The sequence below is a fragment of the Suricata suricatta genome, chromosome 13 (assembly GCF_006229205.1).
Source record: "Suricata suricatta isolate VVHF042 chromosome 13, meerkat_22Aug2017_6uvM2_HiC, whole genome shotgun sequence".
Taxonomy (NCBI): Eukaryota; Metazoa; Chordata; class Mammalia; order Carnivora; family Herpestidae; genus Suricata; species Suricata suricatta.
The window spans coordinates 67112649-67137590 of record NC_043712.1 but is presented as its reverse complement, the minus strand read 5'-3'; the positions used below and the strand labels follow the sequence as shown (position 1 = coordinate 67137590).

Sequence of the window (24942 nt, the reverse complement as noted above, 5' to 3'; positions counted from 1 at the left end):
GCCCAGTATGTGGCTACTAACTACTGACAAAGTGCCTGGATACACTCACAGAGTGGTTGCTCACTTGTACAGTGCAGTGCTATGTCTGCTCACTTATTATTTCACTACCTAAATATTCTTAACGTAACTTTTGGCTGGTCTGAATTAATAATTTACTGGAATATTTTCCAATTCTTTTTCAATTTTTTTCTAAATGACTTAGCTTCTTCTCACACTACATAAATGACACAAGTATATACTTAAGAACAAGAGGAACTGTGTTTCCATATCAACATGTTCCAGGGAATTTTCCCAGTATACTACATTTATTCAACATATCTTTTTTTTAATGTTTTGTTTATTTTTGAGAGAGAAAGAGACAGTGCGAGCAGGGCAGGGTCAGAGAGGGAGGGAGACACAGAACCCAAAGACAGGCTCCAGGCTCTGCGCTAGCTGTCAGCACAGAGCCCGATGCGGGACTCAAACCCATGAACCGTGAGATCATGACCTGAGCTGAAGTCGGACTCTCAACCGACTGAGCCACCCAGGCGCCCCTATTCAACATACCTTAAATGGACTGAAATCTTTATAAATACTTAACATACTAATACATTAGACAAAACAATATATTTACTACATTTTGGAAAAACGAGAGATCAGAGAAAGAAAGCAGATCAAACTTGTTGCTTCTCTTATCACGTACATAGATAAGTACAGAAGTTATCAATTTAAAAATCTTTCTTGTAAAAGATATTTAATGTATTTTAAGTCAAGTCCAATAAAGATAAAGATGGCTTTTACTAAATACTCTATCCAGGAAATTGCTGATAATAAACCAGTAATGATATTCAGTAAGACTGCAGTCAATACATTGAATAGAAGTTAACATTATAAGAGGAATAGAACTTCTGAGAATCTTAGAAATTAATGAGGGAGATAAGTCAGATGGACACATGAAAATATAAAGGGGAAAAACAGTCAACTACAAGTATATTCACTATGAATATAGAAATATATCCCCTATAAATATGAAACTGTATCTAAGAAATTTTCTCATGGCTTTATCAATGTTAGTATCTCCAGCTCAAGCCTTTTGTCCAAGGTACAGATCAGGGTACAGAGAGACACCTCTTATGCCAGCATTTGAGTGTCAAGTCAAATCATAAAGTAAAAATTTCAAATGAGCAAAGTACCCATGAAAAATCTTTATACTGTCCATAAAAATAGCATATACAGTTTTGTACATATAACCCTGAATAGTAAATAGATCTACAAAAACAAAATGTCTAACATACTAGTGCCATGTAATCTACAGGAGCACAAATGAAACATACGGTGCCTTATTAGTATTTTTAATTTCATGAAAAAGAGAGCACTTAAGTTAAATGATACAAATGTTGGGAGTCCACTGTGTTTAGCTGCACCCTGAACCTCTATGCCTACATCTACAGCTATTTCAAACTCAGCATAAACAAAATGGAATACTAGTTCCCACTGCCCAAACCAGTGCTCTTCCTCTCACACTCATACCTGTTCACTGTTTCACCACACTATCTTCACTCAAGGCCTCAGCCATGTTCATTATTCTCCCACAGAACGATTCTCATGCCACTTCTCCTTTCTAAAGACCTTTACTAAAATCCAAATGCCTTCAGGCATCCAGAATAGAAGACACCTGCAAATGACATATCTGATAAAGGGTTACTGTCCATATAAAGAACTGATACAACCAAAGACCTACAAAAACAAGTAATCCACTTAAAAAGTTGGCAGAAGACATGAACAGACATTTCTCCAAAGAAGACATACAGATGCCCAACAGACACATGAAAAGATGCTCAATATTGCTTGTCACTAGGAAAATGCAAAACCAGGATGACAGATCACCTCACACCCGTCAGAATGACTAAATCAACAACAAGAAACAAGTGTTGGTGAATACGTGGAGGACCCTCTTGCACTGTTGTTCGGATGCAAACTGGTGCAGCCACTGTTGAAAACAGTACGAAGTTTCCTCAAAAAGTTAAAAATAGAACTACCCTACAATCCAGGAATTGCACTTGTGGGTATTTATCCAAAAAATACAAAAACACTAATTCAAAGGGATACATGCACCCCTATGTTTACTGCAGTATTATTTACAATAACCAAACTATGGAAGTAGCTCAAGTATCCATCGATAGATGAATGGATAAAGAAGATGTGGGGTGTGTGTGCATGTATTTCTCTCTCTCTCTCTCTCTCTCTCTCTCTAATGGAATATTATTCAGCCATAAAAATGAATGAAATCTTGCCATTTACAACAACATGGATGGAGCTAGAGAATATAATGCTAAGTAAAATAAATCAGTCAAAGAGAGACAAACATCATCTCACTCATATGTGAAATTTAAAAAACAAAACAAATGAGCAAAGGGGAAAAAACTCTTAATTAAAACTTAAAACTTAAAATCTCCAAGAAACAAACTCTTAATTACAGAGAACAAACTGATGGTTACTAGATGGGAGATGGGTGGGGGGATGGGGGAAATCGGTGATGGGGATTAAAGAGTACACTTACCATGATGAAAAATATAAAGTTAAATGGAAAGTTAAAAATAGAACTACCCTACAATCCAGGAACCAAAGCTTCATAAATTATGAGCAGAAAAAAAAAAAGAACTGCAATTAGAGCCAATGGATTGGTGCTAAATGAATATACTTCAATTCTTATCTAAAAACTTGGCCTAAATATATTTAGAAGAGGGGTGCCTGGGTGGCTCAGTTGGTTAAGCATCTGACTTCAGCTCAAGTCATGATCTCACAGCTTGTGGGTTCGAGCCCTGCATCTGGCTCTGTGCTGACAGCTCAGAGCCTGGAGCCTGCTTTAGATTCTAAGTCTCCCTCTCTTTCTACCCCTCCCCTGCTCATGCTCTGTCTCTGTTTCTCAATAATAAATAAACGTTAAAAAAATTAAATCTATTTAGAAGATATACATGTATATAATAGACAATAATTTCTTTTTACCTAGGGCCCAGATTGATGTGAATACATATAAACTGAATGTTAAAAGCTGTCATCAGAAGGGCAATGTTCCATTAAAACAAATATATCAAAGAAAAAAAAAGTACTTAAATTTCTTGGCTTATTTTTTTTTGTCTAGCCATGGCTGACTAAAATTTTACTGCTTTCAATAGGTAACTTTAAATTTTAATTTTCAAAGTTACAAATTCATTTGATGAATTAAAAAAAAATCTGCTGGATTCAAATCGCTAAGATCCTCTTAAGAATTTTTGCATTATTGTTCATGGCTGATCTTGCTCTTTGGTTTTATCTTCCTGTAATACAATAAATAACTAAAATAAAATTAAAATGCCTTTAAAAACTGACCCCAACTAACATCTCCAATCTAACCTTCTACAACTCGCCATTTCTCTAAATTACAGCAACAATATATTTCTTACCATTTCCATGCCTGTGTAGGTACTGTCTCTACCTGGAAACATCATCTTTGCTATGAAAGCCTTACCAATTTTCAATAGCAGCAACTAATTCATAATTATTCCTAATTTGGGAGCACTTTGTCAAATTTCTATCAATTCTACATCGTACTACAATTATTCACGTTTATTTTCTCTATTAGACGATAAGCCTCTTGGTAGCTCATATTTGTATTTATTCTCTGTGCCTAGCACATGATAAAAAAGCCTAAGGAAGCAAATCAAAGAGTAATATGTAGGTTTGTGGTTAAAATAATTTGTATTAATAATACAAGGCAAGGATGTGGAGAAATTGGAACCTTTGTGTATTTTGGTGATGAAAATGTAAAATGTTGCAGGTGCTATGGAAAACAGTATGGCAGTTTCTCCAAAAGTTAAACATGTCATTACCATGGGATGCAGCAATTCTATTTTTAGGTATATACCCAAAAGAACTGAAAGCAGTGACTCAAATACTCGTACACTAATGTTAATGGCAGCAGCATTGTTCTCTATACCCAAATGTTGGAAACACAAGTATCCACCAACAGGTAAACAAACAAAATGTAGTATAGACACACAATGGATTATTATTTTTCAGCCATAAAAGGAATAAAATTCTGATACATGCAAAATCATGGATGAAACTTGAAAACATTATGCTAGGTGAAATAAGCCAGACACACAAAGACAAAATTTATAATTCCATTTATATGAAGTACCCAGAATAAAGCAAATTCATTGGAATTACAGGTAACCAGGGGCACTGCAAGGAAAGAAGAACAGGAGTTATTTAATGGGTACAAAATTTGTTTGGGATATGAAAAAGTTCTGAAGCAGATAGTGATGATAACACACAACACTGTGAAGATAGCTAATGCCAATGAACTGCATACTTAAAAACAGTTAAAATGGCAAATTTAATGTTATATATATTTTAGCATGATTTTATATCACTAATGGGAGTTTAAAAACCTAAACAGCAGAAATGTTATTTCTATTAATCAAATATTACACATATTTACATATAAGAAAAACAGAAAAGTACAACATAGGAGAATTATTTTAGTTTACAACAGCAAATAAATACAAACCTCCCATTGAGTGATCACATTTTTCAGCTTCTGGATTTCAGCATCTTTTCTTTCAAGCTCCAACTTTAGTCTTTCAATTCTTCCATCTTTCAGAACTACTTCCTAAGGAAGAAAAACACTATTTTAGAACTAAGATAGTTCTACCAGTTCTGGTTTACAATATTCTTTTGTGAAAGTTTAAGAGGAAAAATCCTGATTTTCCCAATTTTAATTCATTTTCTAAAGCAAACTTAAACTGTTGACTACATTTCCACTTCTACTCAATTATATAATTGTAATTATTACAATGAAAGCAAATAAAATATTTCTGATGTCACAAACTACAAGCATAACAGAATAATATCAAACTTTGAAATATTTCTATATGGGAATAAACATATTAAAAGTGCTCTGGGACAAGTTGCTATTAGTCTATCTTTAAAACTTCAAAGAATTGAAAACTTATGAGAAGTAATAAATTAAAATTTATACTTATAATTTATAATTATTTTATAATTTATATTTTATACCTGAATATAAAATATAAGCAAATAACAAATACTACCAGAGCCCCAAAATAATAGCTTTTCTGTATATCAGTAGTTAGTAGGCAGAAAATATAACTAGAAAAAACATTTCCTCCTCAGTAGCTACAAAGAATATCCCTAGGGGCACCTGGTGGCTCCATCAGCCAAGTGTCTAACTCTTGATTTCAGCTCAGGTCATGGCCCTGCATTGGGCTCCGCACTGAGCATGGAGCCTGCTTGAGATTCTCATTCTCTCATTCTCTCTCCCCCTCCCACCAAAATAAACATTTAAAAAAATAGACGCCTAAAATTAAAATTCAGAAATGTTTAGGATCTATTAAAATTATAAAGTACTGAAAAGGACTTGGAATAAAGTATGTTTGCAGATAAGAAGATTAAATATTACTTAATTCAATAAAATTTCAATTGAAATCCAGTCAAAACTTCATCTGAGAGAACACAGAACAGAAATAAAAAGTCAAGGCAATGAAGGGGAATTTATATACCAAATAATTGTGCACTAACTACAAAAATAACTAAAATAGTATGGTCAGGGCACCTAGGTAGACAGAGCCATTGTACTAGAAAAGAATTTCCAGAAAAAGACTTAAGATATAAGAATTTATTGTAACATAATTATGGTATTTTAAAGAAGTGAGAAAAGACTGAATTACAGAACAAATGTAGGTTATAGGATAAATGGCTAATTGGGGAAAAAATCAAGTTAAATAAATCCCTGCTATCTTGCACCACACACCAAAATAAATTTAAATGCAAAATATCATCTTACAGTCACATAAGAGTATAAATTAGTTCTATTATGTAATGACCAACGTGGCAACATTAACTTACTCTACCCCTAAATTGCTAGGTGCTGCATGGACTATGGTGAACAGAACTAACAAGACTCCTGCTCTCTGGGACTTGTCTGGTGGAAGAGGCAGATGTAAAATCAATGCTGCAATTAGAAAGCGGGATTTAAGCCATGAAGAAAATCAACATAGTGCTATAGAGGGAATACTGTGGACTACTGCCTGGTGGATCAGGGAAGTGTTCTCTGAGGTAGCGACACTTAAGATAAGCTTTGGAAAAAAAAAAAAGAAAAAAATAAGAACTTTGGGTGAGCAAAAGCAAAAGCAAAAGTAGAGGTAAGAGATTTCCAAATAGAAAGAGCAGAATGTTTAAACTCTCTGAGGCAGGAAAGAGCCTGAATTTGAAGGGGAAAGAGGCCAGTATGGTTGGAGTTTAGTGAGGAAGAAGAGAGTAGAAGACAGAGGCTTGATCTTGGAGGGCCTTGTGAAGCAGTGGAGGATTTTGAGCAGGACTATCAAATTTATATTTATCTTACATTTATGGTTTTAAGGGATCACTTTGCTGTGGAAAATGGATTAGAGTGAGTAAGAGAGGTATAAAGATGCTTTAATTACAACTGCAAGCCCAGGTCAGAAGACTACGCCTGAGATGAGAAGCAGTTTAGATGCAGAGAAATATATTTGGGAGCAGAATCTACAGTATTTTATTAGGGGTTGAATGTGGCAAGTGAGGATGATGGGCACTTCAAGATTCTAGTTTAAGGAATAAGGCAAGTGGATCCAAATTAGACATATACATAATATTAGGCCCAAGAATTTCAGTTGTAGGAATTTACCTTCAATAGATAAGTGAGGTAAAGGGAATATCTATCAGAGTGTTCACTGAAGACTTAGTACAACAAAAAACTGGACATAAACTTATATTTTTTAATGTTTATTTTTGAGAGAGAGAGAGAAGGGGGGAGAGGTGGAGAGAGAGGGAGACACAGAATCTGAAGCAGGCTCCAGACTCTGAGCTGTCAGCACAGAGCCCAATGTGGGGCTTTAACTCCCAGACTGCAAGATCATGACCTAAGCCCAAGTTGGACTCTTAACCAATTGAGCCGTCCAGGCACCCTTATTTAAAAAAAATTTTTTTAATTTATATTTGAGAGACAGATCATGAGCAGGGGAGGGACAGAGAGAGGGACATACAGAGTCGGAAGCAGGTTCTAGGCTCCGAGCTGCCAGAATAGAGCCCAAAGCGAGGCTCAAACCCACGAACAGTATCATGACCTGAGCCAAAGTCGGACACTCAACTGACTGAGCCATCCAGGTGCCCCTATTTACTTAAAAAATTTTTTTCATGTTTTTATTTTTGAGAGACAGAGAGAGACAGTGCGAGCAGGGGAGGGTCAGAGAGAGAGAGAGGTACAGAATCTAAAGCAGGTTCCAGGCTCCGAGCTGCCAGAACAGAGCCCGACTTGGGGCTTGAATCCACAAACCGTGAGATCATGACCTGAGCTGAAGTCAGATGCTCAACCGACTGAGCCACCCAGGCACCCCTATTTTTAAATGTTTATTTTTAGAGAGATGGGGGGAGATAGTGAGTAGGCAAGGGGCAAGTAGAGAGAGATTGAGAGAGAGAGAGAGAGAGAGAGAGAATGAGAATGAATGAATATCCCAAGCAGGCTCTGTACTGACAGCAGACTCAAACCCACAAACTGTAAGATCATAACCTGACCTGAGCTGAAACCGAGAACTGGATGCTTAACCTACTGATCCACCCAGGCACCCCTGGACATCAATTTAAGTGCCCAACAATAGGACACGGGCTAAATATGTGGTAAATTCACAAAACTGAAACTCTGAAATCACTAAAAATGATATAGAACTATAAAACATTCATATGGTCTCAATATACCATATGTAAAGAAGTAATTCTGGAAAGACATATACTAAAAATTTAATAACTCTTATTAGATTTATTCTTGTAAAATTATAGAAATTTCACCTTATTGCTTAAACATTTTTATTGTGGCCTCTGAGTGGCTCAGTTGGCTCAGGTCATGATCTCAGAGTCCGTGAGTTTGAGCCCCGCATCAGTTCTCTGCTGACATTTGGAGCCTGCTTAGGATTCTGTTTCCCTTTTCCTCTGCCCCTCTCCTGCTCTCTCTCTCTCAAAATAAATAAAAATTTTTTGTATGTTTTTTAAAATTTATTTTTGAGAGACAGAGAGAGACAGTGCCAGTAGGGGAGGGTCAGAGAGAGAGGGAGATACAGATCTGAAGCAGGCTCCAGGCTCTGAGCTAGCTGTCAGCACAGAGCCCAACACAAGCCTTGAACCCACAAACCGTGAGATCACAACCTGAGCGGAAGCCAGATGCTTAACTGACTGAGCCACCCAGGTGCCCCAAAATGTTTATTTTTGAGAGAGAGAGAGAGAGAGAGAGAGAGAGAGAGAGGGTGAGAGAGAGTGAGAGAGCGAGCAAGCATAAGTGGGGGAGGGGAAGATACAGAGGGAGACACAGAATCTGAAGCAGGCTCCAGGCTCTGAACTGTCAACACAGTGGGACTTGAACCCACAAACTGAACCGTGAGATCATGACCTGAGCTGAAGTTGGCTGCTTAACTAACTGAGCCACCCAGGCGTCCCTATCAAAATTGTTTTATATAGAGTATGGAATCATTGAATAATATGAATTACTATTCTAATCCTAAAAAAAATGGAAGCACAGAAATATTAAAATAAAATCTAGATGAATATCTATCATCTTTGAGTAGGAAAGCCCTTCTGAACATACCAAATGGAAAAAACTGAAAGGAAAAGACTGATACATTTAACTTGATGAAAAATCTCCACAAAAATACTGGAACAAAATCATAAGGTAAGTGAGAAACTGGAAAAGACAGTCACAACCATATGACAGGTATATAACCAATAAACAGGAGAAAGTATACAATTCACTAGTAAGCAAAGAAATGTTATCTCAAACTGGTACACTTAAAGTATTTTTTTCTCAATGTGTGTAACTGAAAGCAATTTAGATTTTTAAAAACTCAATTATTTAATGTATAGGAATTATTACTTAATAACTCAAAATGCTCACCATCTTTATTTAACTAAAAAGTGGCCGATATAACAGTTTTTACATTATTGGGGGAAAAAAGCATGTATTATTAGAAAAGCAAGACCACAACAAATTATCAATAGTTTTCTCCAGGTAAATAAAATTAAGGTCATTTTTTCCCACTGCATCTAAAAACTGGGGTAACATCTACCAACTTCTAGTTAACTGTGCAAATTAAATGAAATAATCATTTTAAGTACTTAACCCAGTAAGCTCTCAAGTACTAATTTTTGCTATTATAATTTCTCTACTTTACAGAAAATCATATTGTTTTAATGTACATTCATTTTTATAATATCCTATATTTTGATAAATAACTTTCAAAGATATCTTCTCAGTAGAAAATATACTAAAATGATGATACAAGGATGTAAAGATAAAAGTCCATATCCACAAGGGACATGTAATCTGTTATAATAAAAATGTGCTCTGTGAAATGTGCCATAATGAAACAAAATGCTGTGTAGTAAGGAAAAGAAGGGAAGATCACATTCCAGATTTTCTATGTTTTGCATGTGGACGAGTGCAGTGAGAGAAAGCTTCACAGAGAAGATAGCATGTGACGTGAACCCTGAGCAAAGGCGGCGAGGACTGAGCATTCTGGGACAGATGTGCTCTGCTCTAGCTATGAGCAAATCTGGGAAAGAATATAGTTGGAATGAATTTGGTTGGAACTACATCACAGAACAATGCTTTCAAACTTATGTGACAGTAACCCACATTCAGGACTGTTTTAGATCATGACCCAGAATGCACATACATGTCAGTGTATGTATATGTACTTACGTATGAATGTTGTGTATGTATACATATACACATTTGAACAAATTTCATAAAATATGAGTAGGTAGATGGTTTATATACTCTTGACATTTTTGTCTATTATCTACTATATATTTCTATCTATCTATCTATAATTCTACTAAATTGATTTCTGGACCTGTTAAATGAGTTGGAACCCTTAGTCTGAAAAGCACAGCCTGAGGACTTTACATATCACATCAAGGACATTGTACTTGATTCAACAGACATTGAAGTTTAAGGGTTTGTGTGGCATGGTAGAAGTCACACTTTTTAAAAAGTCATCTAGTAGCAGTGTATAAGAAAAATTACACCTGCCACTAGAAGGCAGAAGGCAGAAAGACTTGTTAAAAATTACTGAAATAATACCAGTAAGACACAATGAGGGCATAAATTAGAAAAGTGTTCTCAAGAGAAGACAGATTTGAGAAATATTTCAACCCTTGAAAAACAGAAAAGTAATAAAAGAAGTTTAGAGTCTGGCTATCTGGATAAAATGATGGAACCAAAAACACAAATGATGGAAGTTAAGCCAAATGTTTGGTTTGGAGAGTAAATGATGGGCATGAGTTTGGACATAGTGAATATGAGTATCAACAGAACAAAAGAGCAAGATATTCCACAAAGACAATTAATAAAACAGAACCCTCAAGTCCAGAAGACCAGGAGTGGATCATCTACCCAATGCTGGTGACATTGCGGACAATATAGTGAACTCACACCCTGCTTCTAGAAGACAGTGCTAATACACATCAAGAGCAACACAGATGTTTATATCCTTTGATTTAACTATAATTACTACTGTTAAGAATTTATTTCAAGAAGGGGTGCCTGGTTGGCTCAGTAGGTGGAGTGTGTGGCTCTTGATTTTGGGGTTATGAGCACAAGTCCCATGCTGGGCGTAGACTTTACTTAAAATAACAAAATCTTGGGGCACCTGGGTGGTTCAGTTGGTTAAGCGTCTGCCTCCAGCTCAGGTCATGATCTCATGGTCTGCAGATTAGAGCCCTGTGTTGGGCTCTGTGCTCGCTGCTCACAGCTCAGAACCTGGAGTCTGCTTCAGATAGTGTGTGTCTCTCTCTGTCCCTCCCTCTACCCTCGCTCGCTCTCTGTCTCTGTCTCTCAAAATAAAGGCATTAAAATAAAATAAAATAAAATAAAAATAACAAAATATTTAAAAACTGCAAGGAAATAACCTATAAAAAAATTAAACATAAGAAGGTGAATATCAAGTGAACAAGTCTCAACCATCTAAATACTCAATAATAGGGCAATGAATGACCAAGTGAATTATATATGAATTATACTGTCTTGATTTGACAATATAATGCTTAGTTTACAAAAGAGGCTACAAAACTATATTCCTTATTGTTACAATTTTTTAAATACCTACCATGCATGTGGCATTTTCCTAGAAAAGCATGTTTGAAAATGAATCCACACACTGTGTTAAGGATGGCTGAATTAGGAGGGGACACCTGTATGGCCCAGTTGGTAAAGTGCCCGACTATTTCGGCTCAGGTCATGACGTCAAGGTTTGTGGGTTCAAGCCCCATGTCAGGCTCTGCACTGCACTGCTCTCTCTCCTTCTCTCTCCCTTGCTCATGCTGTCTCCCTCTTTCAAAAAAAAAAACAAATTAACTTTAAAAAGTGGTTGAATTAGGGACATCTGGCTGACTCAGGTGATGCCTAATCTCAGGGTCATGTGTTCAAGCCCCATGTAGGGCATGGAGCCTACTTAAAGAAAAAAAAAAAAGACAGAGAGCACCCTGAATGGCTAATAAGTTAAGCATCAGACTTTGGCTCACGTCATAATCTTGTAGTTTGTGGGTTTGAGCCCTGTGATGGGCTCTGTGCTGACAGCTCAGAGCCTAGAGCCTGCTTCAGATTCTGTGCCTCCCTCTCTCTTTCTGCCTCACCTCTGCTGGCGCTCTCTCTCTCTCTCTCGTTCTCAAAAATAAATGAAACATTAAAAATTTTAAAAACAGAGGTCAATTAGGATTGATTTATTTTCCACCTTTGAAAATTCCTGGCATATTAATGCCAGGAGGATTTTCACTTTGGCAAAAAAGAAAAGTTTTCTTTCTCTGAGAAAGGAGCACAATGAAGAGAGGAAGGAGGTTGAGAGAGAGTATTTTTTAGATGGTCTCAATCTTTTTCTTTTCCCTATTACACTCAATGTGTACTATAAGGAAAACCCTTAGTTTTTTTAATTATGAAAATTTTTGTCTATGCAGAAGAAACATATAATGACACATAAGGTAAAAAGAAAATAACCTAAAGACAGATTAAGAATTTGAACATTACCAATACTTTGGCATTCCCTTCCCTACTGAGGATATCCACTATTAGGAATTCTGTACTGTCATTCTCTTTGTCAACTCTTTTACTGCAGGTATCTGTATCTCCAAACAATATAGTCAATTTACTATTTTTTGAAATATATATAAATGGCATCAAACTATTATTTGGTGATATGCTTTTCTCATTAAACATTATGTTTTTGATATTCATCTATGTTGCTATGTGTAATGGTAGCCCGCTCATTTTCCTATTGATTTTGTTATTACAAACAACTGACTTTTGAACATTCTTCTTGAACATGTCTCCATGGTTTAATCTATGGTGGAATTTCAGGAACATATGGTTTGCCCATCATCTTCAACTTTAGCAGAATTAGGGAGAGACTGGTAAAACAGTCCAAAGTTTAAGATATAAGATGAATTAAAGTTGGAAGATCTAATGTATAAAATGGTGATTCTGATAACACTATATTGCATAATGACCTTTTAAGAGGCTAGAACTTTAATAATCTAAGGGGAAAAAAAGGAAATGTGAGGTGACAAATGTGCTAATTAACAATATGGGAGGGAAACGTTCCACAATGTTTATGTACAGAAAATTATCATAGTGTGATAAATGGATGATTAAGACTAAACTGTTTTCCAAAATGGTTATACCAATTTATGCTATACCACTAGCAGTATGTTACTGTTGTTCTGTACACTTGATAATACTGAGTACAAACTCCTAACAGTCTTCAAATTCACTCAGTTTTTCCTAGGCACTGCAGTGAAATTATTATCACATATTTTGTTCTCTGCTCAAACTTTCAAAAATTCTTTACTATCTATTGACTAAACCATAAATCAGGCCTTTAAATCCTCCACAATCCTTTCTAATCCACTTTACCAAGCTTATGCCATACTCCTCAATGGTTCTTCTATTTTAATTGAACTGGTTTAACTTGACTGCCTCCATATTTTTACTCATGGCATTCTAGTTTCTTCTCCCTCACCTGTGCATATTCAAATTCTGTCCTTTTACATTCCAAATCAGAAGCCATTTTCTCCTAAGAAAGTCATCTCTGATCTCCATTCCTGTGAATTAGTATGGCACTTTACCAGCATATCCTTTATTGGACATACTATTTTCTATCTTGTACAAAAATAATTATATATTAAATGAGTACAGGGAACACCATGGTCTGATAAACATTTTAAGTCATAATGCTAATTAACCATAACTTCTAATAACAGCATATGAAAGGCAGGTAATTTCATATCAGTGTAACAAGCTGAAGCTACAGAAGCTATAGTTTGTGTTATTAGGTTTGTTTGATTTCAAAGACTGTTGTTCTACTCTACTGTACTGTCACTTTGGTTCTCCTAGACCATTAATATTACTTAATCATTTAAATGAACTTATACATGCCCAAATTTGTTCCACAAAGGGTTTCGAGACATCTATTTGTTGAAATACACTTAATATAATTTTTTCTATCCAAAAGTGATGAGATGACTTTAAAAAAACAAGATATGGATCACAAAGGGGGAAATTACGGTCAGTGAAAAAAGAAGTATATATGCTAATGATAAATGTTAATATGGTTTCTCAGACTACACAAAATTTGACAGTCAAGGTAAGACAGGAATATATTAAAATTCAATGCTAGAAAGGAAAAAATTCACAAGTACTTCTGGGTAGGTAAGGATTTCCTGCTCTAAGTAGAAAATAGATTTTCATGTGGAATTATGTTAGTGTTATTTAAAAACCATCTTACTGCTGCATTAGAATAAAAAGTTCTCAAAGGTATAACTTCTTTTACGTCCTATATAACACAACATAATAGATGTTTTAATTTGTTGAATGACTAAATTTACCAATCTTAATGAAACAAATAGGTGATGTCAATGGAAGAGTAAAAAAATAGGAAACAGGTTTTAGAATTTGGAACAGCTAGGGCCCCTGGGTGGCTCAATCGGTTAAGAATCCAACTCTTGATTTCAGCTCAGGTCATGATTTGACAGTTCGTGAGACTGAGCCCCATGTTGAGCTTTGTGTTGAAAGCTCAGAGCCTACTTGGGGTTCTCTCTCTCTCTGTCCTTCTGCTCGGGCTCTCTCAAAATAAGTGAATAAACTTTTTTAAAAAGTTAAAGATTTTGGAACAGCCACTGTAAGAATCTTTCAGAGTCAAAATGTATAGAATTGTCATATCATTATACTGAACACCTGAAATTAATGTAACACTGTATACTAATTATAATTCAATTAAAAAAAGAGAGAGAGATGAACTAAAGGACTGTTAGTAGAAATGAAGATATGACAAAAGTTACATAGCACTGATTTTCAGAAAAGAACATTAACACTGTTCTAAAAATAGATATCGTCCAGCAACACCTGGAAGCCCAGGAATTAAATCAGAATAGAGGAGGTAGGTAATATTGTGGAACGCAATACTGTGCACCTGAAAGGGAAGAAGAGAAAATCAAGGAAGCAAAGGACAGGTGTTTGTGAGCACACTCCTGAAATTACTTACTACAAGTTCCAGGCTGGGAACAGAGGTCAATATAAGTTAAAGAATTGGCTCAAGTTTAAGAACACATAAGACAGAAAACTAGCAGTTGTGGTGAGAAAAATAAAGCCAGACTAATATGTCTCTAAATGGTAAGATCTTGTCTTTCTTGTTTTCTGAGTGATGTTTTTAAATGTGAATACCATTCTTAGCTTGTGGGCAATAGTTTGCAACCCCTGGTCTATAGGTTAAAATTCCAACTTCTTAGTTCCCAAAAAAGACCTTCATAATATAAACCCAACCTATTTCCCCAGTCCTGTTACCTCACCTTCACATACCCTGTGCCTCTCAGTGCAGAACCTTCTATTTCCTGAATATTCAATCTAAGGCTTGAGCAGCTCTGGGCCTCTGCTATTGCACTTCCCGTAGGCTCCCTCTATTTCTCTGCTTACAGTTTATTCATCATTCAACATCCCAACATCCATCCCAGATGTCAATTCATCAGACACCTTTCACAATTCCCCCAGGGAGGGAGCTAGTATCTTCTCTATTCAAAGCCCCGTGTTTATTGTGCATCTCTCTCTCAAAGCCTTCATCATGCTGGATGCTACCGTATAGGTCTGCCTACTCCTCTCCCCACTGCTGTGAGTATCTACATGAAGGACAGTACCACCCACTCCCTGTACTGGTGCCTAACTGTACCTAGCACATAGCACACACTCAACAAATAATGAATGGAAGACCTCACACTTGTTAATATAAGAATCTACGTGTGATAATGACTAAGATAATATCCTAAAAATGTAGCATATCATAACTGGATTCCACAGCTTAAGTTTTCTTAAAAAGGAAAACTGCATCTTAATTTCACTCTGATTTTAAGAGAATGTTCTATTTTACATGCCTGGTTGTGTTCATGAGCTGCGCAATTATCTGTTCCATTATATTCTGTAAGCTGTTCTCTTCTTTTTTCTCTAATAAGAATTTTATGAACATCATCTTCCAGTCTATTGAAGAATCCTCCATCATGTGATAAAGTCTGAGAACTCAATTCCTGTCAAAAATGAATTATGATTTACTATCATTCAACACAAAAGTGTATGCATTTAATAAACCTAGTTAGTTACTAAAAGGCCAGAAATGAAAGAAAAATGGTAACCAAGAGATAAATCACCATCTGCTTGTCCTATGTCTCCAGAAGATAAACCATAGAGACACATTCTTAGATGTCCTTCTATTCATATTTTTCTGAGTTGGGTATTACTCGATTAAAAAATTTTTTAAATCCATATACCATACAATTCACCCATTTAATATGCATAATTCAATGGTTTTTAATATATTCACAGAGTTGTGCAACCATAACTACAATCAATTTTATAACAGTTTCATCATCCCCAAAACAAATCCTGAACTTATATTAGCAGTCATTCCCCTTTCCCCTTAGATGTCCCCTGCATGACACTAGTTTTTGTGTATATAGATCTGCCTATTCCGGACATTTGAAATAAATGAAACTGTTCAATATGTGCCCTTTTGTGACTGGTTTCTTTCACTTAGTACAATGCTTTCAAAGTTCACCTACATTATACCATGAATCAGTACTTCATTCTTGATTACCAAATAACAGCCTATTGATGGATACACTGCATTTTATTTCTCCATCCACTGGTTGATAGATATTTAGGTGGTTTCCACTTTTGGGCTATTATGAATAATGCTACTATAAACATTTAAGAACAAGTTTTTGTGTGGTTAGGTTTTCACTTCTCTTGGGTATATGTACTTATGAGTTGAATTGCTGGGACATGTGGCAAATCTATGTTTAACTTTTTGAGGAACTGTCCGATAGTTTTCCAAAGTATCTGTACCATTTTATAATCCTATCAGTAGAACCCATGAAGGTTCTAATTTCTCCACATTCTCACGAACACTTGCCATTATCTGTCTTTACTGATCGTAGCCACCCAAGTGTGAAATGGTATCTCACTGTGGCTCTGAACTGCATTCCCCTGATGGCTAATGGTGCTGGCACCTCTTTCATGTGCTTATTGGACACTGGTGTATCTTTTGGGAAATATGTCTACTGACAGCCTTTGCACACTTTTTAATTGGACTGCCTTTTATTTTTGAGTTGTAAGAGTTCGTTATACATTCTGGATACAAATCTCGTATCCAGTACATGATTTGGAAATATTTTCTACCATTCAGTGGGTTGTCCTTTCACATTCTTGGTAGTGACTTTTGTATTACAACAGTTCTGAGTTTTGACAATGCTCAATTTATCCAAGAAACCATGACCTAACTCAAAGTTATGAAGATTTACTACTATAATTTCTCCTAAGAACTTTACTGTTTTAGCTCTTACATTTATGTCTGTAATCCATTTTGAGTTATTTTTTTATGTGTATGCATTTGGGTCCAAACTCATTCTTTTGCATGTGGATATCCAGCATTATTTACTGTGAAGATTTTTCCTTCCTCCACTAAATTGTCTTGGTATGCTTATACAAAATCAACTGAACATAAATTTAAGAATTCCTTCTGGATTCATTTCTATTATGTCAACCTATTGCCATACCATACTGCCTTGATTACTGTGGCTCTGTACTGCTCAATCTTTTACATTTAAGAAATAATTTTTACATAAATTCTATATACCAGTGATAAAGAAACAATATTTTACCACAATCTACTCAATTACATTAAAGTTTACATGTTCTCAAATAAAAGTAGCATTTCCTCTCCAACTTCTTGTCATAAAAAGAGATGAAAGAAAATGTTCCTCTCATTCTCCTTGATTTCACAAATGCCCCCACATTCTTGAGCTGTAACACTCAATCTTTACCCATTTTAGTTGTATTTGTAAGCAAATGAGCCAACAGTTGAAATTCCTTTACTTTCATATTATCTTAGAAAGCACTTAAAAGAGGGGTGCCTGGGTGGCTCAGTTGGTTAATCATCTGATCCTTGTTTCTGGCTCAGGTCATGACTTCACAGGTTTTGAGATCAAGTCCCTTATAGTTGGACTCTGCTTGGGATTCTCTTTCTGCCCTTCCCCCTTGCACACACATGCATGCCCCTGTGCAGGGGCTCTCTCTTAACACACACATTAAAAAAAGACAGTGTTTGAAAGAAACAAAGATGTGTATTGCTGCTTAAGAAATAAACAAATGACATTAAAAATATTTGTGTACCACTTTGTATTTCGCAAAACACACAAGCATCACTTTATTTGATTCTCATTAACATAAGAGATTGGTAGAACAAGACTTATTTGGTCACAAAGTAATCATGGCCTCAGAAAGTTGAATAATTTGCCCATGAGTCACTCTATTGCTATGTGGCATGCATATAACTAAGCCTACTGCTTCATAAAATATGTCCGGTATATTCTTGTACGATTTTAATTTAAAGGAATAACTACAACAATGCTTAAAACAGATAAGCTTTGATGGAAGGAATAACATGATGGCAACTAAAAGGCCTCCGGATGTCACTTCTCTACAGAGTGCAGTTCTAGTCGATGTCCTGGTTTTGTGAAGGCTACTACAGCATGCCTGGCCCAAAGGTACTCTGTCTGGGAGTATTTTTCAGTGAGGCAGAAAAATGTCTTTATAGAATTAGGACAGAATTTTTTAAAATATAGTGTGAGTGCTTGCTTCGGCAGCACATATACTAAAATTGGAACGATACAGAGAAGATTAGCATGGCCCCTGCACAAGAATGACACGCAAATTCGTGAAGCGTTCCATATTTTTAAGAGCACTGGGTGTTGTATGGAAACTAATTTGACAATAAACTACTTAAAAAAATAAAATAAATAAAATATAGTTTGATAAGAAACTAGAGAGAAAGGAATTAAAAGGAATTACCCACAACACCCCTCACCACACACATCCCCAAAAAAAGAAGACAAACATGTGGCAAATGTAAGAACACATATTCTTTAATAAGTTGAGCCAATTCAATTTCAGCTCAACTCAAATACTGAACATCTATTATGTGCCACGCATATAAGTGAGAAAGCCAGTATGGTGTTTGTATAAGTAAAGCCTTAGAGATCACTGGAATATAACTAAGTCTAGACCCTAGCTTTCACATTTATGGTCGGTTTTTTTAAAAAGGAGTCAAGGTACTTCATTAAGGAAACAAGAGTATTCTCAACAAGTGGTGCAGGGACAACTGGACACACACATGCCAAAGGTGAAATTTGGCTTCTTTTTGCACACCACACACAAAAATTAACTCAAAAACAGATCACAGAAAGGATCCTGGGAAGATGGTGGAGAATCATCTCGTCTAGACAACAACTGCAGTGGCAGAATCTATCTGATGTAACAATTTTAGAACTCTGTAATCTGTTGAAGGTTTGTAACTTCCAGAGAAAGACACAGATGGTAAACTAAGATGAATTTTGGTTCATTTTAGCTCTTAGCACAGTAGCAGCTACTCAGCCCTCACCCTCAGCCATGTGGCAGGCAGGTGTGTGAAATGTCTGGGGAGCAATCGGCACAGTTCATGGCAACTAGGGTGGGCAAAAAGGACCCCGTCCTCCAAATAATGGGAATCTCCTCTGGTCACTGACTGCTGCTCTGATCACAGAAATGCAGTCAAGGAAACAAAGAGGCAGGCAGCCACTGTAGTTGTACCTCCTCACATGGCGGCAGGCCCCTCCCCCTCCAGCTGAAGTGACTTCCACTGGATTCAAAGAGCTGGTGCCCTTCCCCCCCCATCTTCATTTTTTGCTTTTTCACTTTTGGGAGCTAGACATTAAAAACTAGGACATTCAAAAGCAAATGCCTATAAGGGATAAAGTAAAAAGTAACTGTACATGCACAGAAAAAAGGCCCAGAAAAGACCTAAGAAATTAAGCTTACACCTCATGTTGATCCTTGGAACAGATAGCTTACAATAATTAAAGAAAAAATTTTTAAATAAAAACCACCACTACCCAAGGAAGGAAGAGAATCTTATTTCCAGAGTATTAGAGTATTAGACTCAAATATCTAGCACTTAACAAAAAACCCCCACAGTATATTCAAAGAAATAGGAAAGTATGGCCCATTGAGAGGCAAAAAATAAATCTACAGAAACTTTCTCTGAAAAAGACATATGGCAGGTATATTTGACAAAGACTTTAAAAAAACTATCATGAAGATGCTCAAAAAACTAAAGGAAGTTGTGGAGAAAATCAAGAAAACAGTGTGTGAACAAAACAGAAATATCAGTAGAGACAAAACCTGAAAAGATACCAAAAAGAAACTCTAGACTGAAAAGTACAACTGAAATGACAAATTAGGCAGAATTGAAAAAGCAGAAGAAAGAATCAGTGAACTTAAAGACAGGACAACGGAAATTACATAGGCAGAAGATAGAAAGAATAATTGAAGAAAGTAAACAGCCTAAGGGCCCTATAGGATACCACCAATCAGGACAATATACACACTGTGAGGGTCTCAGAAAGAGAAAAGACAAAGGAACAGAGAAAATATTTGAAAAAATAATGGCTGAAAACTTGCCAAATTTGATGAAGACATGAGTATAAACATCTAAGAAGTTCAAAGAATTTCAAGGAAGATGAACTCAGACAACCACATCAAGAACCATTATAAATAAACTTTAAAAAAAAAAACAAAGAAAAAAATCCTAAAAGCAGTAGAAGTGAATTACCACATACAAGGAAGCTTCAACTGAGATAATCAGATTTGTCTTCTAAGACTCTGGAGTCCAGAAAACATGGGGCAATTTACTCAAATGCTAGAAGTAAAAAACTTTAAACCAATTATTTTTTTAAAGTGAGAGAGTGTGAGCAGAGAAGAGGGGCAGAAGCGGGGAGAGAGAGAATCTCAAGCAGCCGCCAAGTTCAGCACAGTGCCCAACGCAGGGATGATCCCATACCCCGGAATGATGACCTGAACCAAAAACAAGAGTCAGACACCCACCTGACTGAACCACCCAAGCGCTCCACAACCAATTATTATATGTGGCAAAACTGTCATTCAGAAATAAAGGAGAAATCGAGACATTCCCAGATAAACAAAAACTGAGGTTATTTGTAACCACTAAACCTGCCCTGGAAGAAATGCTCAGGGGAGTCCTGACAAGGTGAAAAGAAAGGACAATTACAGTGACTCAAAGCCATACAGAGAAATATAAACCAAAATAAAGGTAAATATATTGGTAATCCTAAAAGCTGGTGTTACTATAACAATGTACTTAACTAGATTTTTTATTTTCAACAGATTTGAAAGATTGATATATTTAAAGAAAAAATAATTAGGGGTGCCTGGGTGGGTCAGGTGGTTGAGCATCTGACTTAGGTTCGAGACACAATCTCTTGGTTTGTAAGCACAAGCCCTACGTCGGGCTCTGTGCTGACAGCTTGGAGCCTAGAGCCTGCTTCCAACTCTGTCTCTCTCTCTCTCTCTGCCCCTCCCCACCTCATGCTCTGCTTCTCTCTCTCAAAAATAAATATTTTTTAAAAATTTAAGCAAAAAACAATTAGTGTAAAAGCTACTTTACTATAACTTTGATTTACAACTCCCAATCTTGTTTTCTATATAATTTAGGAAACTAATGCATTAAATTTTTTTTTAACATTTATTCATTTTTGAGAGAGAGAGAGGGAGAGAGAGATACAGCGTGCAAGTGGGCAGGGGGTGGGGGTGGGCAGAGAGAGGGAGACACAGAATCCAAAGCAGCTGCAGGCTCTGAGCGGTCAGCTAATCAGCATAGAGCCCAAAGTGGGACTCGAACTCATGAACCATGAGATCTTGACCTGAGCGAAAGTCAGACACTCAACCTACCGAGCCACCCAGGCGCCCCATGAAATAATCACTAGTTTATGTTTTGGGGCATACAATGTAAGAAGATGTAATTTTTAACATCAACAGCTGAAAGTGCTGGGGATGGTAGTGTAAAAAGCAGAGTTTTTGTATATTAATGAAGTTAAGCTGTTATAAATTCAAATTAGAGTATTATAACTCAGTAGGTTAAATGTAATCACAAAGAAAACAGCTATAGAATATACACAAAAGGCAACCAGAAAGGAATTTAAACATTTCACTATAAAAAATCAACTATACACAAAAGACTGTAATGCAGGAAATGAGGGACAACAAAGGTATGGGGCATATAAAAAACAGCACACTGATAGAAATCCCTCATTACCCATAATTACTTTAAATGTAAATGGAGTAAATTCCCTAAAAAAAAGACATAGATAGGCAGAATGGATAAAAACACACATCCAACTAACTATACGGTGACTCCCTTGGGATTAAAAGACACAAATAGATTGAAAGTGAAGAGATGAAAAAAGATATACTGTGCATATAGTAACCAAAAGAAAGCAGGAGTGATTATACTAATATCAGACAAAACAGACTTTAAAATAAAAAAAGTTTAAAAGAGACAAAGAAAGACATTATATATTGATAAAAGGTCTACTATAGTAAGAAAAGAGAAAATATATAAAAATTTACAGACTGTAAAAATATATGAAGCAAAAACTGAGAGAATTGAAGGGAGAAATAGGCAGTTCTACAGTAATAGTTGGAGACTTCAATAACCCACTCACAATAGGAGAATAATAAGAGGCTAAGTATGGAAATAAAGAACTTAATACAATAAACCAACTAGATTTAATAAATACACAACACTCTACTCAACAATAATAGCATACACATTCTTTTTGAGTGCACATGGGACATTTTCTAGGACAGACCACATATGAGGCCAAAAACGAAGTCTCAATAGTTTTTAAAAGATAAGATTATATAAAGTATCTTTTCTGATCACAACGGGATGGAGTAGAAATCAATAACAAAGAAAAGTGGAAAATTCACAAAATTGCAGAAATTAACACAGTTTTACAATGGATCAAGAAAGAAATCACAAGGGAAATTAGAAAAATACTTAGAGACAAATGAAAACCAAAACACACCACAGCAAACCTTAGAGGATGCATCAAAAGCAGTGCTAACAGGAAAATTTATAGCTATAAATACTTGCCTTAAAAAACAAGATCTCAAATCAACAACCCACCTTTACAACTTAAGGAACTAGAAAAAAAGCAAAAAACTAAGACCAATGCTAGCAAAAGGAAGGAAATAAGATTAGAGTAGAGGTAAACAAAGTAAAGAATAGAAAAATAAATCAATGAAACCAAACGTTGGTTCTTTAAAGATCAACAAGGAATGCCTGGGGGACTCAGTTAAGTGTCCAGACTTCAGCTCAGGTCATGATCCCACAGTCTGTGAGTTTGAGCCCTGTGTTGGGCTCTGTGCTGACAGCTCAGAGCCTGGAGCCTCCTTCAGATTCTATGTCTCCCCCCTTCTCTAACCCTCCCATGCTCATGCTCTGTCTCTCTCTGTATCTCAGTAATAAAAACATTAAAATTTTTAAAAAAGATCAAAATTGAAAATCTTTTTAAGCTAGATGAATGGACAAAAGACTCAAATTATAAAGTTGGAGATGTAAACAGGACATTACTATTGGTTCTACAGAAATAAGGATTATAAAAGGGACTACGAACATCACTAATGATTAGGGAAATACAAATCAAAACTACAGTGAATTACCACCTCATATCCATTAGAATGGTGCTGTCTAGAAAGCAAGTGCTGGTGAGGATGTGGAGAAATCAGAACCCTTGCACGCTGTTGGTGGGAATGTAAAACTGTACAACCACTGTTTAAAACAGTATGACCGTTCCTTTAGAAATTAAAAGCAGAATTACCATATGATCTAGCAACTCCACTTCTGGGTGTATTCCCAAAAGAATGGAAAGCAGGGTTTCAGAGGCATCTGCATACTCATGTTCACAGCCAAGGCATTCACATTAGCTAAAACATGGAAGGAATCCAAGTGACCACTGACAGATGAATAGATAAACAAAATGTGGTAAATACATACAATGGAATACCACTCAGCCTTAAAAAGGCAATTCTGCAATAATGTATATCATAGGTGAAAAATGAGGACATTAAGCTAAGTAAAATAAGTCCGTCACAAAAAGACAAATACTCAATGATTCTACTTATATGAGGTACTTAGAATAAAGTCATAGAGCCAGAAAGTAGAATTGCGGTTGCCTGGGCTATGGCGATGGGAGAATGGGGAGTTATTAATAAGTATAGATTTTCAGTTTTACAAGATGAAGAGACAGGGGCGCCTGGTTGGCTCAGTCAGTTGAGCGTCTGACTTCAGCCCAGGTCATGATCTCACGGTTCGTGGGTTCAAGCCCTGCATCAGGCTCTGTGCTGACAGCTAGCTCAGAGCCTGGAGCCTGCTTCTGATTCTGTGTGTTCCTCTCTCTCTGCCCCTCTCCTGCTCATGATCTGTCTGTCTCTGTCTCTCAAAAATAAATAAATATTAAAAAAAAAGATGAAGAGTTATGGGGATGGATGGTGATGATGTATGCACAATTTGTACTCAGTATCATTGAACTATACACTTAAAATTGGTTAAGATGGTAAATTTTGTTACATGTATTTTCCACAATCAAAAACGGATCATAGATTTTAAAGGAATAACTGAAACTATAAAGTTTCTAGAGTAAATCACTGTGGACTTGGATTAAGCAAGAGCTCTTAAATGAATACTAAAAGCACAATCAATAAAAGAAAAGAAATGATAAACTAGACTTCATCAGAATTAAATACCTCTGCATTTCAAAAGACACCATTAAGAAAATAAAAAGGCAAATCACATCCTGGGAAAGAGTATTTGCAAATCATATATTTGATAAAGGACTTATATCCAGAATGCAAAAAAGGAATCATAAAACAGTAAGGCAATATACCTTAAAAATGAGCAAAACATATGAATAGACATTTTGCCAAAGAAGATGTAAGACTGGCTGATGAATACATGAAAAGATGCTCAAAATCACTAGTCATTAGGGAAACACGAATTAAAACAAAATGAAATACATACTACACACCCTCTAGTATGGGTATCATCAAAACAAGAGACAACATCAAATGTTGGCAGTGATGTGGAAAAACCAGAACACCCATACATCGCTGGTGGGAGTGATAAATGGTACACTCTGGAAAACAGCTTGACCTTATTACCCAGCATTTCACTTCTAAGTATCCACCTAAAAGAAAACAAGTATCTACACAAAAAATGTATCAAGTATTCACAGCAAATGTCCATTAACTGGTGAATAAACATTTATACACTGAACTGCTATTCAGCAATAAAGTGAGATGAACTATTGACACATGCTATACTGTAATATGGATAAATCTTAAAATGGACTATGGTTATGGTCGCAAAGTTCTTCAAATTTATTATAAGTTACTACATTGAATTATACACTTAACAAAGGGTAAATTATAACTCAGTAAGATTCTACTTATATATTTTGAGACAG

At 36.0% G+C, this 24942-nt stretch overlaps 1 protein-coding gene and 1 non-coding gene across 3 annotated transcripts in view; one reads left to right on the top strand and one right to left on the bottom strand.

The window, feature by feature from the left end:
* Positions 1–24942, bottom strand: part of GKAP1 (G kinase anchoring protein 1) — a 79971-nt gene that overhangs the window by 7605 nt on the left and 47424 nt on the right. The window contains exons 7-8 of one of the 2 annotated variants that reach the window (XM_029920035.1): positions 15460–15609; positions 4532–4633 (exon numbers count right to left, since the gene is read on the bottom strand). In XM_029920035.1, the coding sequence (XP_029775895.1) occupies positions 4532–4633; positions 15460–15609 (252 nt within the window). The remainder of the gene's footprint in view (positions 1–4531; positions 4634–15459; positions 15610–24942) is intronic. The other variant, XM_029920036.1, reaches the window with a different exon arrangement.
* LOC115277119 lies at positions 18210–18316 on the top strand. Its single transcript, XR_003902227.1, has one exon. It is a non-coding gene; the product is annotated as a U6 spliceosomal RNA (small nuclear RNA).